The 19,889-nt window shown below is 41.8% G+C and overlaps 1 protein-coding gene across 1 annotated transcript; it reads right to left on the reverse strand.

Annotated features, from left to right (window-relative positions):
* Positions 1-1,594: 1,594 nt before the first annotated feature.
* LOC133915493 (vacuolar protein sorting-associated protein 51 homolog) lies at positions 1,595-14,369 on the reverse strand. Its single transcript, XM_062358673.1, has 20 exons — positions 14,073-14,369; positions 12,843-12,982; positions 12,670-12,724; positions 12,485-12,592; positions 11,723-11,821; positions 11,552-11,629; positions 11,325-11,402; positions 11,093-11,167; positions 10,751-10,851; positions 9,261-9,328; positions 8,715-8,788; positions 6,665-6,731; positions 6,359-6,474; positions 5,933-6,199; positions 5,716-5,832; positions 5,019-5,090; positions 4,861-4,911; positions 4,403-4,633; positions 2,164-2,340; positions 1,595-1,919 (listed from the first exon to the last, which is right to left on the reverse strand). Exons 1-20 carry the CDS (start codon positions 14,280-14,282, stop codon positions 1,800-1,802), a joined length of 2,304 nt encoding a protein of 767 aa, XP_062214657.1. The 5' UTR covers positions 14,283-14,369; the 3' UTR covers positions 1,595-1,799.
* Between the last annotated feature and the right edge of the window lie 5,520 nt (positions 14,370-19,889).

The following is a 19,889-nucleotide window of genomic DNA, read 5'->3' on the forward strand; positions in this document are numbered from 1 at the left end:
AGCTCATGTGGCATTTCAAATATGGTTTTATGCCCGAGAGCTGCTACAGTTCTTCCGACCAGCGGAGAGACTTGGTTGTAACGCTGGTCGGAAGGAGTTCACATCCCGTTGCTACAGTACTCATGCAACTTAGCTGTGCGGCACAGTAACCCAGCGGAGAGACTTGGTTGTAACGCTGGTCGGAAGGAGTTGAAGCAAATTCCTTTATGCCCTAAAGGTCCAGTCCATGGCGAGTTTGGTCCCTGCAGATGTGAGATGTGCTCGCAGCTGTCCAAGTTTAGCACAGTGGGCATGGATGTGACAGGACGAGGGAAGATGTGGCGGGAAGAGATAAATAGTCGGCCTTGGAGCACTCAATTCACTAGCATGGCGGACTAAAGGGACTGAGAAATTAATCGAGTACAGACATATCTTCAAGCTTCACTTTATTCTAGTTTTTCATGATCGCAGAGCCGGTGAATATATTCTTTGTTTGAGACAGCTCTAGCTCTCAGCTTCACCACAAATCTATAGTTTGTATATTTAAATAAAATAATTTAAATCTCCACTTTTAGTTTAAAATAAAAACAAAATAACTCACCCAAATATCCCTGTATGCCCCTAGCTCTAACAAAGAGCTCCCCAGAACATTCTTATGTACCCCAGCTTCAAGAATTTTTAAAAAGCTCTACCAAACAGGCTTACTTTCATGTTAGTTATGATTGGACCGGATCATACTCGGACAAAGGCTAAAGTCCGTTTGAAGCAGTGTAAACTATATCAGTACAGGAAAATTACCAGGACCACCCCCCCCCCCAGCTAAGGCCGGTTTCTGGGTAAAATTCTTAAACGGAACTTGATTTTTTTACCAAAACCTAATTAGATCTCAAGATTCTATCAAAATTTGTCCAAATTCAAATGATACCGGTCGCTACAAACTCTTACCGGGGGTCTCCGTAAGGCTGGTTACCGGCCAAAAATCTTATCACTGGTTTGTAGTTTCACAAGAAACACAACAATTTCTGAATTTCATGAAATTCCCATGTTCTACACATGAACTAAAGCATGGACCATCACGTTACCAAAATGTTATTCCAAATTATAAAGTTACAAAAAAAAATTAGGTATAGCACTACAGCTCAAGATATTAGCAGCAAGCAACATATGTTATGCAGGTAAAATTGTTTCACGGGAAACTGTAGCTGAAAGACACATGATACAACAGAAGATGGGCAATAAGAAAAACAATCTGCAAGGCAACCCAAACAAGAAAAATCACTGCATAATCAGATAAATTTATCCTTGCTTTTTCCAAAATGAGACTCTTATTGTCTATGCTTGATCAGCAGCCAATCTGCCAATAATGTGAAAGTATGAATGCCGGTAAGCCCTTCGTGAAATACCAATGGCATCATTTAATACAAGTTGTCACGGGAAGTAGAGTTTATAGAATAGAATGCTTACCTCTTAATTTTTACATGTGCAGCGTCCTCAGAGTACAGTATTTATCTATATGCATTCAACAGCTTCATAATTTCCGTTTGATTAAATCCAGAACACAACTCTCCTGACCCTAGCTGAACTCAAGACAATGTACAGCAGAAAAAATTGACGGTCGCTTGAAAAGCAAGGGGACGCTGAGAGCTCAATCACCTCAATTAAGAATAGTAGTGCTGATGCAGTTCGAGTGTGACTCCACATTTACATATGGCAACATGCTACATGCCCACAACAATATGCGGTTGCGCACATGACTCTAAACAGTGTATATTCAATTGGGTGGAACTGAATGCTAGTAAATGATACCAATCTGTGCATAGCTACTGCATATTTGGGTTTTGCTCTTTAATTTTTGCTAGTTTTGTATTTATGAGCTTATCCAATATGGGGGGCTCAAGAGGGATTGGGTCAAGACATCTCTCATGGGCAGCATTGTTCACCTGCAGACGGGAAAACAAATAACCAATGTTCAAATACCATTCAGAGACAGGTTTGCAAGAACAAACTACATAACCAACACAGTTTCTTTCACACAAAAGAAGGCTAGTATATACAAGACTGGTATAAAGAAGATTGAGTTACAAGCAGGCACAATAAGGAACAATTAGAACAAGCAAAACTAGTTTTGACTGGTTTCTGGCAGAAACCAGTGGTAAGTCGAATGTTAGGTGGTAGTTATCTAACCTCTTTGAGTAAAAAGCTAACAGCTGCTTCATCATCAATAAATTCCTTAAGGGAGCTCTTGAGAAATTCCAAATCCAGCTGAATCTGCTGAAATCCACTTCTGTTGAAAGTCTGAAGTCGGACAAATTCTTGTAAACTTTTCAGGGAGAGCTTGAGGACAGTAGAAATTACAGATTCCTGAAATTTATCCAGAATACAAAGAATTACTGTCAAAAGCGACTAGGTGATGTTCCTGTAGCTGAAAGAAAATTATACTTCATCACCAAGCAAGTTAACCCATACTCTAAACTATAACATATCCACCGCAACCAGCATCAGAAAATTCAATTAAGCTGTCATATGACCTCATTCACAAAATGCATTTTATAACTTATGCGGCATTTGGCATTACAGTGGCTTGAGAAATTCTATGTGGGGTTTCAGGTGCCATAATGAGCGTCACCAGGACCCAGAACTGGAGGGGGCTGGTTCTGGTATTGGGGGGAATTAGTAGGTTCTTTAAGTTGCTTTTTGTTAGGATCTTGCGGCGGTTCAGCAGCGGGCACCGACAGAAGACCGGCGAGCCGGCACCAACGCCGGCGATGACTCGGGACCGCAGCAGTCACACATGGGCGCGCACGAATGATGGGCGTGCGCGAGCAGACCAGGACGGCGGCTCGGGACGGCAACAATCGCACGTGAGCGCGCACGAACGATGGGCGCGTCGGCAAGCGGGCTGGCATCGTAGGCGGCTAGAGAGTTGGAGTCGTCGACGACAACGGCCGGCAAAGCGCGACAAGTAAGCAGTAGCGCGCGGTGCAGTGGCCGATATGCAGGAGAAGCGCAACCGAGTGACGGTGGACACGGCAATGCGTCATGCGGGTCGGCGAACGTGGGCGGATGAAGGAAGCCGGCACAAATCAATCGGGAATTGCGCGGGGTAACACGACGCGCGATAGTAGATCTCACGACGGCGATTGGGGGAAGAGGCTGACCAGGAGAGCCGGATCCGGCCAAGGGAGAGGTGGATCCGATTTGAGGAGAGCTGGATCCGGCCGGGAACGAAGGAGAGGCTAGATCGGGACGAGTTGTTGGGTCCCAAAAAAACCTAGCTCTAATACTATATTAGGACTAGCAACTTGTATTCCCTGGAGGCCATAGGCTAGGTGGAAATATGCAAAGAACCCCTTATAACACGGGAATATTACACAGAACGCAATATATATCTAACACTTTTGAATTTTGAATTTTATTTACTTTGCAAATTTGAAGTTTGGGATATAAACTAAATGCAAATACAAGCCTATCGAAAAGGGGGTTTAGGGGGTGAACAAGTTGAACCAAAACAAGGACATGCTTAAACAAATCGATCCTAACCTTCCTACTATGATAAGATCATGTGACTGAATGCCAATAACAAAAGCTAACCTCCTATTTTTATGTCAGAGAACCGAGCAATAGCTCAGTTGGTAAAGCCTCCAGTTGAGAGGCCACCCATCTGGGCTCGAATCTGGGTGCTCACAGGTCATGTGAGAACCTCTCTAAAGGGTTCGGTACTCCCCCCTCTTAAGACAAAACTAAGGGGGTGTCTTCTCCCCATGGTCCAGTTTTTTTTATGTCAACAGAAATATTTTGCTAGGATCAGTAAATCTCACAGCACAGCACAGTAATGCCAACATAGCATTAGTTGAGTATACTCCTAAAACCTAATTGAAATTAAATAAAAACATAAACGTAGTGATCAAGTGATAAGGGAAATAAAGGCGCAGAACATGAATACTATGGAATGCACAAAATGATCAGGTTATACAGTCTACAACAGTCCCCCTAAATAGGTTATCCTTTAGCAATTCTCCTGGATAACATATTAGTATAACTAAAAGTTTGTTATATTCATCTTGTCACAAGGGCACAAGAAATAAAAACATTCATTGCCACTGTTGGCCCATTAATTTTATCCCAATCCCAACTGGCATAAAATAACTTATTCCCTATGCAAGTATGCTATACACTTGAAAAATACTGATAACAGTGAAACAATGACCCCAATAAAGATGACTATGTTTTCATTTAAGACAAACAGAACCTAAATGTATTCAAACGTGTGAACTTCTGCCATAACTAAAAAATGTCCATTCTGACGGCTGATGCAGTATGATGCCCCCAGTCCAAATATTTAACAAATTAAAGTTTAAAGACTAAAACAACATTTTTGTTACTTCTAAAAGGACAAGGGAAATAGGTAATTCCAGGAGATCACCTGTGTGTATTCAACTTTGGTGAATATTTCCATTTTCTGCTCGAATAACTTCGCTAGATGGTTTTCTAAAAACTGACTTCTAGCACGGTGTGTGTTTGATCGGTTCAACATGTCTTCTCTCATCGGATTGCTTCTAGAGGAAGTCGTGCTGCCAGTGCTATCTGAATGCCGATGTCGCCGAATTAAACCACAAGGTAAGATCTGCTTGACTTCAGATACCACACCATTGAACTACAGGGAAAAGGAGAATTTTTTTAGTTCAAGAAAACTTAAGGACAATGAGGTCATGATTTTGAAAGCAGGTGGTAGCCATATGAAGTAGTGAGGATACAAAATGAACAAGAATTTTAAGAATCCAACAGCTAAATTGGCATGGTAATGCATGCTCAATTATCAATTCGTAAGCGTACTAGCATTAGAAACACACAATATGCAATAGGAAAAGGAACTGAACAAACCTCTAGGAGAAGTAGATCAACAAACATGTTGACTTCACGCGGTTCCTTGTGCTATTTTGGTTGAACATATATAGAAAGAAGAAATACGAATTTGAGCAAACAAAACCAGAAATTGCAAGAATCACTGATTACAAATACTGTTGAATAGGAACACTAACCTTTATCCAGACCGGTGTTGTAAATCGCTTATTAAGAAGTTTCGAGATCTTCTGAGTCTTTATATTTATGTACTGCTCCAAGGAACATAATATTCAGATATTGGTATTGGCAGATTCAATAAAAAGAATGTGTACTTCTAAAGGAGAAGGAAGAAACAATTTCAGATTACAAACAGTAGAATTACATATGTCCCCAATTATGCTCCCATACTCCCATGACATGGGCTATTGTCCCTCACATGTAAAGTGCAACTTGGCTGCTTAGAAACTAAAGTTGGTTCTGCTTTTGGAAACAAAATTCTAGAGCAAGTAATGTGAATGCTATTTCTTAATGACACGAGGTATTATGCATGTAATTACATTGGTTTCTGAGTAGAACGTATCTACAATACAATAAGTTCATAATTCTCACAAATTTTGAAAGAGGCTAAAATCATGTACACATATCGCTGTTTCTCTATTACAATAATGCACATGACTTTAATAAAAGAAAGATACAAAAGAATAAGAGAAAAACTAGTCTGCTAGCCCTCTTTTCTTCCATATGTAGCCATTTAAATTCATACAATACTTGATGAGAAGCAACGAAAAATCACACCATATGGTGCAGAGAGATAAAACCTCTACCATAAAAGCCAATAACAATTAACAATAGTAGAATGAAAAACTATAGAAGATAAAGAAGAATGTATCCTACATGGTGTAAGAATTTCTCCCCAGATGAACGATATAGCCGACATATCTCTCCAGGTACAAAAGGTGGTCCATATTCATAGCTACGTGCACCACCTCCAGAAAATGAAGAAGCCAGATCCTAAAAAAAGTAACAGAAGTCAGAATCGTTTCATCATGAATTCACTCTTATCTGGGGAAGGTTCGCACGGGAAAGTCAACAAGTAATATTAGCAATGTACCTCTGTAACTTTAGGAATTGTTGTTTGTTCAATGTAAACACAGAGTTGTGCAAGCATAAGCACCAACACTGTTGGGACCTTATCAATCTGCACAGAATCCAGAGTACTTGACTCTTGTGAGAAACTCTTACTTCTCCCAGAAAGCACATGAAAATGTCCATCGAGTTTCTGGAAAAAATCTTGAAAACCTTCTTGTACCCAATCAATAATCAAATCTCTCAACTTTACAAGCAACTCTGTATTGCCATCTATAAGATGGTGAAATTCCTGAAAGCAACAGTCAAAATAAGACATTAAAACAGAGCATAAGGAAGCTCTGATACAATCATGAACTAATTAGTAGACTGTGCATGGCATTTATGTTGTTTGACAATGTAACAAGACAGATGGTTATTCAAATGCTTTCTTACGCTTCCAAATATATACCTGCAGGAGATCTATGCATCCTTGGGATACTTTGATTTTGCTTGTTTCCATAGAAGTTTGCAGCTGTGACTCTTCTAACTTATCATTTGATGTTGAATTTGTTCTGACCAGTGCATCTGCTTGCCCATAGACAACAGATGTCAGTTTTTCTAGTACATACCTTTTTTTTTACTTTCCCTACTTGTACCACTACAAGCTAAAACAAAATAAGTTATTGGCAAATCAAATGCTTTCTGTAGTCCAGGATGAAACCAGTTCTGCACAAAAATTGCAAACTAAAGACAAATTATAGTGGGAGGGGGCAACCTGATATTTCACTTTGAAGATGAAGAAAGGCAGTTGCTATATGTTGCCTAATAATGTCTCGAGTAGTCTGACAGCAAAAACATTAGCACATGCAAAATTAGTATCAAGAAATATACACAGATGCGCAAGGAGGGTATCAAAAACGCAATTACATCATTATTGGAAATTGTCAAAGTCAGGCGTCTACACAAGTAAATCAGCTTATAATGCTCTCTTAGTCGGGTCCATTAAGTTCGCCCCTTGGAAACGCATTTGGAAGACTTGGGCGCCTCTATGGTGCAAGTTTTTCTTATGGCTCGCAATTCTCAATAGGTGCTGGACAGCAGTTAGGCTTGCAAAGCGAGGTCTGCCACACCTGGCCTTGTGTCCTCTTTGTGATCAAGTTGATGAAACCATTCAGCACATTCTGATCTCTTGCACTTTTGCAAGAGAGGTATGGTTCACAATCTTCCTAAAGTTTGGGCTGCAGGCTATTCCTCCACAGCTGGACACGGTTTTTTTCTCCACTTGGTGGTACCGTGCAAGACAGAGGGTCAACAAGCAATTCAGAAAAGGCCTTAATTCACTCATAATTTTGGTGGCTTGGGAGTTGTGGAAACATCGCAACGACTGTGTCTTCAACGGTGCAACTCTGAGTGTGAGCTTGGTGGTGCGCATGGTGGCTGATGAGAGCTCGCTTTGGATCGCTGCCGAGGTTTGAGACCTTCGGTATTTGCTAGCTGGGTAGTTTGCAAGGGTCCTCAGTTCATTTAGTTGGTCGTTTTCTTCCGTATTTGTCATGGTACATATGTTCTTTCCTCGTGTGGGTGTGGGACTGTGGGTTGAGTGGTGTTTTTGTACTGTGCTCTTTGTATTTTGTTTTTCTTTTCTTCTTCTTTAATGAAATGACATGCAGCTCTCATGCGCGTTCGAGGAAAAAAAAAACGCAATTACAGAAGGGTATTTAAGTATACTCAGTTCACCCCCTGAATAAGAAAATAAGAGGATCAGAAACAAACCTTCAGTATTTCAAAAGAACCTAATCATATTGTTAAGGGTATAATTGTCAAGAGTATAAGAGTCGTCTCCTAGTCCTAGGGTTTCCCCCATCCACCTCTCTATATAGTGCCCATTGGGCCTCAATGTAATCACCCAACATTTGTCAATCTATACAAAAAACACATATAACCTATATACTAACACTATACTGCAAAAGTATACTAATGAACAATCATCAGCAAAACATATAGTACGAAACAGTTTTTTTGCTCAGTTGTAAATTAATGCATGGGTCTTCAGGCAGTGTTGTAAATTAATGCTCAGTCTGTTAGACCATATACGAGGAATGGGTGCCACTACCTGTTACAATATAATCACAGGCAGTATAATACTATAATCACCATTAGGAGAATGGCCGAATAAATACTAGTAATTGCTTTTTTCATGTTATTTCCAAGATGATAGATCTAATAAATCATTACTCCCAAACCAGTTCTTGGAATAAGTCCTCAACACTACCAGCAACAGTTAACCTAAGATAATTCTGAGAAGGGTAGACAGTGGCCACTGGTCGAGCTTCTATTTCCAGTTTATCACTTCATCATAAAGAATGTGGTTAATTAGGATTATCAAATAGTAAGAAACCTAAATCTAGACACAACAATTGGTGAACTTGCCCACTCCTATGCCATAGCCCATGTCTCCAAGAACAGGGACATCATTTTCTGCCATATGATGTTATGCATCTACAAGCGTTATACCCCACTCTACACCATATGCCCTTTGTAGCTAGTGGAAGCAAATAACAATACACCAGCCAGGAAAAGCGCTATGGTTTAAGACAATTTTCCATAGTAGCAAACGACAAGGAAAAATCAACAGCACACCAACTAATGATGTCACATGGTCTCTACTTGGTTCTAGGCAGAACATAAAAACTGAGTGAAGAGAGAAAGCGTAGCATTAAATACAATAGTTTAAGGATATTTCAACCACGGAGAAAAACATTTAATTCTTGTCTTAGTAGGTTAGAATATCATTAAATGGAACAGTTACAATGTGCAGGTCAAACCTCTAAAGAAAAAGCTGGTAGCGCAGCCTCTGGTATAACTTCATCAATGGCGGTTGCATCCTCCCACAAGGCTCCTTTGATCATCCAATAATAGCAGTGTTAAATTGAAACGATACAATGATTTTACAAACAGTAATACCAATTTCTTAAGCAAGACTATTAAGGCTCAGTTTGGCATTGGAGTGGCTTTTCAAAAGCACATTTTTCCTAATTTCAAACATACATACGAGTTTGTTGAAAGAATCCTATTCGAGTCATAACATCAAAATCTTAGTAAAACTAGTAACATTCCAATATCGACACAATACAGCACAGAGAATCAACCGCAAACTGGCCCTAAAGGTAAAAACACCACTGGCCCTCTCATGTCAACATGTCAAGAATATTAACATTAAGGGTTCTGTCTAATGGATGGAACATATGAACTTTTGAATAATATAAATTCAAATACCAACAGTCACTGGCCAATAGAGGTTTACACTATTGTTCTAAATATATTCTGTAAATAAAATTGAACTGGTGCTATAACATAGATAAAGTTCTTACGTAGCATCTCCAGTAGATCTGTCGATGGAATTCTTTTCTTCAGATTCTCTCTTACTGTTTCATATCGGCTTGATGCAAAATAAAAATAAAAAGATAAGTGTATATTTGATGAATTTCGTAGTAAAAATGCAAGATAAATCAAGCAGCACAGGTCATATGGGGAGCCTAAATAAATTGCTGGTTTCAGTTTATCTCGTAGAACCTCGTACAGGAGTAACTTTCTTGTATCTCCATTGCACAGCAAGGAATACGGGGAACCTAAATAAAATGCTAGTTTCAGTTTATCTCACAGAACCTCATACTGGAGTAACTTTCTTGTTTCTCCATTACACAACAAGGAATATGAAACATCCCATAATGTGGAATGGTAAAAAGCAGACAAAGAAAAAGAAAAGAAATAGGGAAATTGGTTGGTGACCAGGGGATCCAGCGTCCCCTTCAGCGAGAACACGATTAATCCAACATGATGCAATGTTTCAAAAAAAACCATAAAAACTCATGTATGTACTACATATAAAGTTAATTTAACCTGCAAAAAATCAACATCAAATTCATCTTTGATATCGAGATTCAAAAAACACAAGGGTGCTGTTAGCACATGATGAACAATGCTGGACTGATTTATTGTCTCTTTTTTTGACATCTGGGATGAATTTGAAAATGAATTTTTGCAGGTTTACTTAACTTTGTGTGTACTACATGCATGAATTTTTGACGAATTTTTGAAACATCGCAACATGATGAATTTGCTAATGGGGACGCCAGAACCCCTGGATACAAAATCCACACTCAAAGAAATATTCCCCTTTGTTTTTCACTCCCATTTCTCTCTGCATTGTACTTGATAGTATAAGACATGCACCAGGTTGTTCATAGACTTATGGCTCCTTCGCCATTCTGGCAACAAGTCCAGAAGACAGCTGCCTCATCAGCCTCCACAGACCCCAATATTATCCCAACAGGCAAATCAAACCAATGCTATAACTCCTGCTCACTAGAAAGAAGACCAACTTTGATACCCACCCCCAAGCTGCTCTGGTCTTCTCAAGAAATTTAGAAATAAAAGCTTTACCAACAGGAGAAAAAAATAATCATCTCAAGCTATATCTACTAAGTTATATGGACATATATCAGTGTGGAGGCTTATCTTTCAGGATTGAAAATTTGATATCATTAATGAAGGCATGCCATGTTTTTTTACAGGAACATGGCATGTATTTTTTGTTAGGAATAGCAACTTGTATTCAATAGTAGCCCCTGGGGGCAATATATAGAGTACATGAGGAGTATATGATAAGAACTCTAGTAACCTAACCTATATGTAATGGATAAGGACTCTATATTCCTAACATTTTTCACATCGGTAATCTCCTTTGTTTGTATTTTGGGAGCTAAAACAGCAAAGATTTGGACAGGACATAGTTATTCATGATTCAAAAGGCAGCCGATAGTTTGATGGCACAATTGCATAAGATAAGAATTCAACTTACTTTGAGAACAAAGCTTGTGCAAGTTCAATGAGACGCCGTTCTGAATCAGGAAATATTATTAAATAAGCATGGAATGTCTTTGAAATGTCGCTGATTGAAGCCTGACAAAATTTAACAGAATAGAGTATTAGATGATTAATCATTATGGTAGTTGGCAAACAAAATTGTATAATGAGTGTAACAAATAGGCTGTATTTTACAGCATGAACATCATCACATTACGCAAATTGTGCATATTTGGTCGCAATACAGGCTACACAAGCTGTGCCAATGCAAATTGTAGAACTTCCACCCAAAATTAAATGGAAATTGTTCGTTTTTTCTAATATTTCTGTTATATACCTGTGTGGGCTCATTCTGGAAACTCAAGAGGCAATCTTCTAATTTCTCGAGTAGATTTGACTTTAGATTGTCCACCTGTTGAGAGGTATGGAAAAAAATCTAAGATGGGGATTTACAGAACAAAGGGCAACACATGCAAATAGTACATTGGTACAAGACAAAGAGAAGCTCTGACATAGCCTCTTCGATGTACACATCAGAACAACATAACTATCAGTGATAAAATACATACCGGAAAGTTCAGTTGTTTAAGAAGCACTACGGCTTCTGCTCTTGCTTCAATAGGTTCAGAATCTGAATATAACTTTGCCTATAAATTTATGGGAAGTAAACAGAATTAAAGATCAAGATACGGTTAGAAGAATACAATTATGTAATGAACCATAAGTAGAGTATGGCATTTGAACAACTAATTATGAGCTCTTCAATACAAATACGAGTGGAAATGCACACAATTACCTGAAGGTGTTGTATAACTAAATCCATTGCCTCCTCAGATGCCTTTTTACAGTCTTGAAAGGACGTATCACCATAGGCCTATAATAGAAAAGAAAGTAAATGAAACAGCATGCTAGAAAGGTGTTGGAGGGAGTTTCTAAGATAAGGAAACAAGCTTAGGCTCAAATTTACCTCAAAAATAGGTTTTGCTCCGGTAAAAAACCTGACAGCATCTGCATATGCTTCTGTCTTGATGCATTTGTTAAGACGAGTTGGCAGGTCATATATGAACTGCAAAATAAGTTGATGGAATCTAACATCATCAAATGCTCTCAGGTTTATTTCGCATCTACATTTCATCTATTATTAGAATTCACTGGTGTACAAATACTCTGGAGAGATATAAAGAAGCTATACAGAGTAAATAATGGACTGAGCAGTCTAGAACAAACATCTTCGCAGCATTTCTTCATGTGACCAGAAACAAAAACTCATTGTGGTCACAGTTGGGTTTCTAACTTTATCTGTATTTCAATTTAATGCTAAGGCCTAGTGGTCCAAATACGCAACAGGCGACTCTCAAGTCTCAAGTGGGATAAAATACACATACACAACAACTCATCCACGCTGCTGCCCTAGCTTCACAGGAAAGACATAACTCAAAGTTGCTATCCTTGATTGCCATGAGTTTATGCCAATACATTCCACATTCAACCCCAAAACTTGGTGCTAAACAACACATGTTGGCCAATAGGGCCTCCCACAACATGGGCTAGAGTATCAATGATAATACCAGTATATCACTTAGGTTTAACTAAATTGTTATTGGTAAAATCTGCATAGCATAATTTGACTGTACAAAACTACAAATTGTTAGTTCTTGGCAACAATAAGAAACAGAGCAGCAGAAATCATTAGTTCCAAGAATAATAATGCAAGCAGGACAATATTTACTTGAACTTTTCGGAGGAGATTGCGTGTACGGTGTAATTTCTCTATGTTTTCCCTTTTGTCGAAAAGAGATGTATTCACTGTGTCACTTTTTGATTGCACCGATGTTATCTGGCAAAAAGCAAACACGGATGAGTTCAACCGTGCAAAATGAGTTGACAATACACCAACAACAAGATAATGCATACCTTTGCAAGGAGCTGCTCCATGTTTGCCTCCATTCCAACAATGTTAGTCTTCATTCTGCGGCAAAACCATAGATACAAGGAGATACACATTATGATAGCAAAAAATAGCACTAGTACCTCAAACTCATTAACAGAAGGAGAAGTGTGAACTATCAGTAAGGAAATAGCATTACCTTTTTATAGTGTCAGTTGCACTAATAAACTTGTTATAATTCTCATACACTAGCATCTGTAAGTCTGTGTCTAGGTTCTTGATCTCGGCGGCCATCTTCACATGCCTCTGTAGAAGACCTTCGAGATTTGATTGTTGCACCTAAAAACCACAAGGGAAGTGAGCATTCTCCTCTTAAATATCAGAACTAGAAAACTAGGGTGTGTTGCCAAATTTCAATAATACCCTAAGAATTTGGCACTCATTTAAATGGTTGTGAAATTTTGGCACACCCATAGCCTGGTCACATCCTATACATTTTCTTGCCAACCCTTGGCCAACTCATCGGTAATAAAAAAAACTTGTCCAAAATTTTGGCTAGCCAATCATTTGGCAAGGTTAGTTGGGGCACAAACCAAAGATGCCCTAAGTCCATCTAGAAAAACAGTCAAAATCAATTCAACTTTCTTAAAAAGCCATTTGCAGCAATCCAATCATCCAACAAGCCGTTCAAGTGAAAATGGAAAGGTATGCAACAATTATGTGCAAACAGGGTAATGTTCACCGGTTGAAATACAGATCATTGATAGCTCATACTGAAGCTCTAACCATCTATGTGCTTAGATCGAGGATAAGCTTCCAGATCAATTCTATTGATATTTTAGTAAAGTAAAAAAAAGTAGCCTACATACGCATGCAACATTCAACAAAATAGTTATACAGTAAGCACACTATGTGGGAGGTCCAAACTGATAGAAGTGCTCCAATGCAAAATTTCAATTTCATCTGTTTTAGCAAAATTACTATGGTTCGTGTAACATATGCAACTCTCCCTCTCAGATATCTCTCTTTAGGATCCAATTTCCTGAGCACAATTACTATTATAATCACATAATAATCGATTAAATTTCATTAAAACTCAACTACATGACCTGCACATACATCGGAAATTTTAGCACCATATACACACATTACACAACCAACTATGTTTAAAACCCTCCTCCATATGTTAACAGCATCACAGCAACCACCATTTCGGCTTAGTTGATCTCCAGACAACATGCAGTGTGCATTAGTCAGGGTAATTCCAGACAGAACTTAACATTTAGGGGTTATTACATACCACAGTTCATTACATTCATTTCAGAGTCTACCCAACATGACCCCAACAATACGATCGGGCAGAGAAGCATGGAGCTGGATCTGAGAGACCAGGGAGAGAGGGAGTGGGGGATCAGATGCGAGCGCGAACCAGGACGTCCATGTAGATCTCGGGATCGAAGGAGGTGGAGTTGATGGAGTCGAGGGGCGACGCGGGGGCGGCGGTGGGGGAGGGCCGCGGCAGGGACGCGGGAGTCGCGGTCGCGGAGGGGTCAGTGTTGTAGAAGCTGGCGAGGAGGTCGCGCGTGCGCCGAGCCTTCTCGTCCATTGCTGGCGGCGCGGCGCCACTGGCTGTCGCCATGTCGGTGAGGCTTCGCGGCGGGGCTTGGACCCGGGACGCCGGGGCGACCGGAGGTTGCAGGAGTGGTTCGGTGTGGTCGAGTGGAGAATGACGAGGGGGGTTTTGGGAAGTTTCCTTTTCTATGTGAAAATTTACGTGCCTAGCGCTGTAGTATTCGAAATTTACCTGCCTAGCGCTGTAGCGTGCCTTACTGCCATCAAATCTTGTCACACCCGGTTTTAAAACCAAGCCGAATATAAACTACATATATGATAGGATCAAGTTACATACGCATAATAACGCCATAAGTGAGTAGCAAACACAATATCCAATATTACAACGTACTTTATTACATCAATAACCCAAGGGTCTAAAAGAAGATTACAAAGCAGCGAAAAATAAACTTACCATGACGCCCAATCCACATGTAGTCGACCGAAAAGCTGTCTGCCTAGAACTCAGCTCCATCTTCTAAGAAGTCCTCATATTCTTCACCTTCTGAACAGCAACAAGATTATGTAGGATAGAACAAGCGTGAGTATATAGAATACTCAGCAAGTGTGAAAAAATATGACATATGGGCCAAAAGTCAAGATAGGTTTAACTCAAAGGTTTATTGGCATAAACGCTATTTTATTAGTAAAACAGTTATAAACGCAAACTACTTCTATGTTAATGGTTTCTCTAAGACAAAAGTCATGGTTCCAACCACCTTGTTTCACAACCGAGGTTCCAACCACCTCTAAACAAAGCTAATTGGAATCACAGTTCTCACCACTGTGATCCATCAAATCTAACCCAAAACCAACCCGAGAAACACCTGAATAATCATGTGAGGAGTCCATACCGCTCGTAACCGTGAGCACGGCTGATATATCAATTTTCACTCTGCAGAGGTCATACACTTTATCCACAAGACGTATCCTCCTTTTTACCCGTGTTGATCAAACACTTACACACTTCCGAGGTGTGCGGCTAGGATTCCACTACAAAACCTTTCCAACACCTCTCCTAGCACGTGTTGACCCGCTGAAGTTTCATCACTATACATAAGTGGAGTAGACCCTCCACCCCAGAAGCCCCCTCTTACGCTTAAGGTTCCAGAAAGTACACCGTTTCATTCCTGTACCACCAAATGATCTTCACAATGCTGAGAGAAAAATGAATTACTGAGTTAGGGCCGTCCCATATCATGCTTATGGTTGTACTGTTTTCATGGGTGGTCGCTCCACAAAACGGTCCTTAACATGGTCTGGGCAAGACCACCATCAACAACACAGGGAGATAACCGATATCCGACAAAGCCCACAGTCTGACTGGAACACATCCACAGGTCAACCATCAAGCCAAACTTACCCAGACCCTAACTTCCATGAGTCTAAGCATCTTTTCCAAGGTTATCGTCATGATTCACATTCTTAAGAAAAACATCATTTACCTATGCTACCCATGAGTAAGCACATTCTACCCAACATGAAAACCAATCTACGTTTACAAGGAAGATTGAGGAAAAACTAGTAAACCCTAACAATGGGATATCATGTTTGACGAGCATGCACTTTGTAAAACAAAACTTTATAAAGTAGGCGTGAAATGTTCAAGAACACTTGCCTTCTCCGGTGAGTTGCTTGAAATCCCCGAAGTCTTGCTCGAAATCACACGTTGAGTGTACTTAAAGATGCCTAGAGGGGGGTGAATAGGCTTTTCTAAAAATTAAAACTAACCAGCGGATTAAACAGATGCCGGATACTCCGATGAAGGTCGGATACTCCGGTCTGTCCGGAGTCTCCAGTCTATACAGAAACTCGAGAACAACTGAAGTTAGACAAGTACAACTAAGGTCTAAAAGATGATACTAGTTCTAATACCAGCACAATGCGTAAACAATAAGAGATACTAGCAAGATGATCACAAAAACTAATTATATGGGAAAAATCCCAAAACTACACAACTAGTTTAAATTGCACAAATGATGAGACAAAAGATTATCCCGGAGTTCAGCCACCTCACAAAGAAGTGCCTACGTCTCCGTTGAGGAGCTCACAAAAAGCCGGGTCTTTTCCAACCCTATCCTCTTCTAGCGACCACAAAGACCAAGCTAGAATTTCCTTACTCAAGTCGATGTCGATTACAAACTTCCCGTGGCACTCCACAATGATTGGGTGCTCTACGGGCGACGTCTTGCCGTCTAGGAGCACAAGACTGCAAGAGAAATGATCACAATGTATGCCCGATGATGAACTCAATGCTCAAACGACTCAACTTCACTCCAAACACAATCTCTCGAATTTGGTGCAAAACTAGGCACTAGAGATGTTTGGAAGGCTTTTAAATGCTCTTGGGAGGCTTTATGAAGGTGGAGTTCAGCAGCAACAGCAAGCCATCAATGCTAAGGGGTGTGGGAGTATATATAGCTCATCCTGAAAAACTAGCGTTACTGTTCTGACAAACTTACCTCGGAGTATCCGGTGAACACCGGAGTCTCTAGCCCAGACTTAATTACCACAGAGAGAAAGTTCGGAGACTTGTCGGACTCTCCAGGTACCGGAGTATCCGGTGAACACCGGAGACTCCGGCCTTTTAAAAATAAATACTAGCCGAGCGACCCTTGGTGGAGTCTCTCTCGGAGAGATTTCAGCTAAAAATATTTTCCTACCGGAGTATCCGTTGAACACCGGAGACTCCGACCTTTTTCTATCAAAAATAAATGCTTAATCGAGCGACCTCTAGTGGAGTCTCCCTCGGAGACTTCGGCCAAAAAATTCACCAACTACCGCTGTCGGTGTATCAGGAACCGGGGGTCCCTGAGTCCCGAGACCAGGCCGGCCGTCCGCCACGTGTCACTATCTCGCGAAGTCCCTCCTGCAGGATGAGGAAAATCTAAGTTCCGGGAGAAGGTGCTCGGGACCACAGCCTCTGGTTCTCAAGCACCCCAGTTCCCCGATGACCCGCAGAGTCCAAGTACCGGGAAGAAAGTGCTTCGGAAGGTGTCCGCTCGCCCCCGAGTACCATAGTCCCCCGATGGGCCAAACAACCAAGTACTCGGGAGAGAGTGCTCAGGGCTGCACGTGGCAGCCCCCGAGGACTCGGTTCCCCGAAGGTTCTACAGGAGGGCTCGGGAGAGAGTGCTCGGGGCTGCACGTGGCAGCCCCCGGGCACTCGGGTCCCCGAAGGATCTACAGAAGGGCTCGGGAGAGAGTGCTCGGGGCTGCACGTGGCAGCCCCCGAGGACTCAGTTCCCCGAATGTTCTACAGGAGGGCTCGGGAGAGAGTGCTCGGGGCTGCACGTGGCAGCCCCCGAGCACTCGGTTCCCCGAAGGATCTACAGAAGGGCTCGGGAGAGAGTGCTCGGGGCTGCACGTGGTAGCCCCCGATGACTCGGTTCCCCGAAGGTTCTACAGGAGTGCTCGGGAGAGAGTGCTCGGGGCTGCACGTGGCACCCCCGAGCACTCGGTTCCCCGAAGGTTCGCGCAAGATCACCCGACGCCCCGACGACCCGGAAGGACCCGTCGGCGAGGTGTCAGCCAGTCAAAGGTCCGAAGCTGCATTTAATGGGCATGCGCGGCCTGACATCCTGACATTCTCAACTGCCCACGCCGCAGTGTCAGTCCCTGCCATGCTTTGGCAGAGGGGCGTGGGTCCATTAATGGCACGGGTCCCGTCCCGTATCATCCGGGGTATCTCGGGATAACGTTGCCAGGATCAAAGCGTTCCGCCTGCCACCCTGCCCTGGCAAAAGAACAAGACAGGGTGGGCGCGCCGGGTGCCTCTGTGGCCGCCCGGTGGGCCCTCTCAACGGCGCCAAGACGTCCACAGTAACGGGTGGTCGGATGCGCACCGCGTTTTTCCACCGCCCCTGTCACTTTGCCCGGATGGAATGATGACGCCTTTCTCCGTGGCGTATTGGAACTCGCGTCCCCACTTTCCCATTTGGGGTAAGTCGAGGTCAGCGTGTGTATAAAAGGAAGGGATGGATAACACAGGAAGACACACCTGAGAAACCGAGATAGAACCACAGGAAGACAGGCCCAAAAACAAACCCGACACTCTCGAAGAACTCTCGAAGACACGCCCGGAAGACTCTGAGAAATCGAGATAGAATAACCTAGATCGATCCGAGATCGAGTAACCTGAGACGAAGAACACCACAAGCAAGCTCGAGTAGAGCTAGAGCAAGGGAGCCTCAAGCTCTCTGTTAGCCATACACCCTTGTAACCAGACACATCCTTGAAGGATTCTCTTCAAGAAAGTATATTGCATCCACACAGGAGTAGGGTATTACGCCCTCGTGCGGTCCGAACCTGTCTAAACCCCTGTGCATTTATTTCTTTTTTCACTAGGTCGATCATCCCCCACCACCGACCGTTGCATTTATTTCCGTTTCCATTTATTTCCCCGACGAACTCGTTCAGGATCATCCCCCGGCCGAATCTTTAAAAAGGGGTCTCTCGGGATCCCTGCGACAGGAGTTCATCCTCCGACAACCGCAGTGTCCGGTGAACATCGGATACTCCGGATAATTAAAAATATTTGGAACCGAGGCTCTTCTGGCGGAGTTTTTCTCGGAGACTCCGGCCTAAACACTGAGGACCGGAGTGTCCGATGAACACCAGAGACTCCGGACTCAGTCAACTCTACCAAAATTTTTCGGTGTCCGTTGGTGAATGTGTCTCTCAACTATTGGTTCTAAAAGATTATTTTGAGCATTGAGACACCATAAAAGCTAACAAATGCAACCCTCTTAATAGTAGACTCAATTTGAAAGATAGAGCAATTTAAATCCTATTGAGTACTACATATTGTTTCTCTATTCCTTTTGAGGGGCGTCAATCGTCGTGAGTCTTCATAATTGAGATTAAGACCTGTTCATAGCTTCGATAAACATATTAGTTCCTTAATCTTTTTATCATCAATAAGCCAAAACTCACTTAGGGGCCTAGATGCACTTTCGCACGTCACCTTCTTTGCTCGTCATATGATTCAACATCTCTAGGGGTGAAAAAAATTCAAAACTTATGAACTGGCTCGGCTCAGCTCGGTTAGGTGCATTTTATAGTGAGCCAAGCTAACGTATTAGCTCGTTTAGTTAACGAGCCAGCTTAAACAAACTCGTGAGCCGCTCGTGAGCCTAATGAGCCAAGACACCACAATATCAGTTGGCCCACTTAAATAGTGTATGGTCTATATTTCTAGTTTCCTAGGTCAAAAATCATGCGCACACCCGATGTCTTATGCCCTGGCCGCCGTCAGCCATCAGTGACCTTGACACGATGCCGCCCAATGACTCACTGGACCCACCCGCGCTAACAAGGCTCACCGCCTCGGCTACCAGGACAAGCATGTAGATCTCCCCCAAAGGATAGACCAAATAATTAAGCGAGGTTTGAAGCTGATAATTAAGTGAGCTTGATGCGTGTGTAGTTTCTTGTGCTGAAAGAGTAATTTACCTAGGCAAACAACTCCAGGTCTAGACAACGCTAACAACCCTAAAAAAAGGGCAAGACTTGTTTTATAATAACACATAACTTGTAAAAAAACAGTGAATTTTTTATGCATAAGACGAGCTCCTAGACCGATATTTTTTCTTGGCAAAGAGAATTAACTGAATGGTGTTGAACAATTTTAAGT

This window comes from Phragmites australis, chromosome 4 (genome assembly GCF_958298935.1).
Source record: "Phragmites australis chromosome 4, lpPhrAust1.1, whole genome shotgun sequence".
Taxonomy (NCBI): domain Eukaryota; kingdom Viridiplantae; phylum Streptophyta; class Magnoliopsida; order Poales; family Poaceae; genus Phragmites; species Phragmites australis.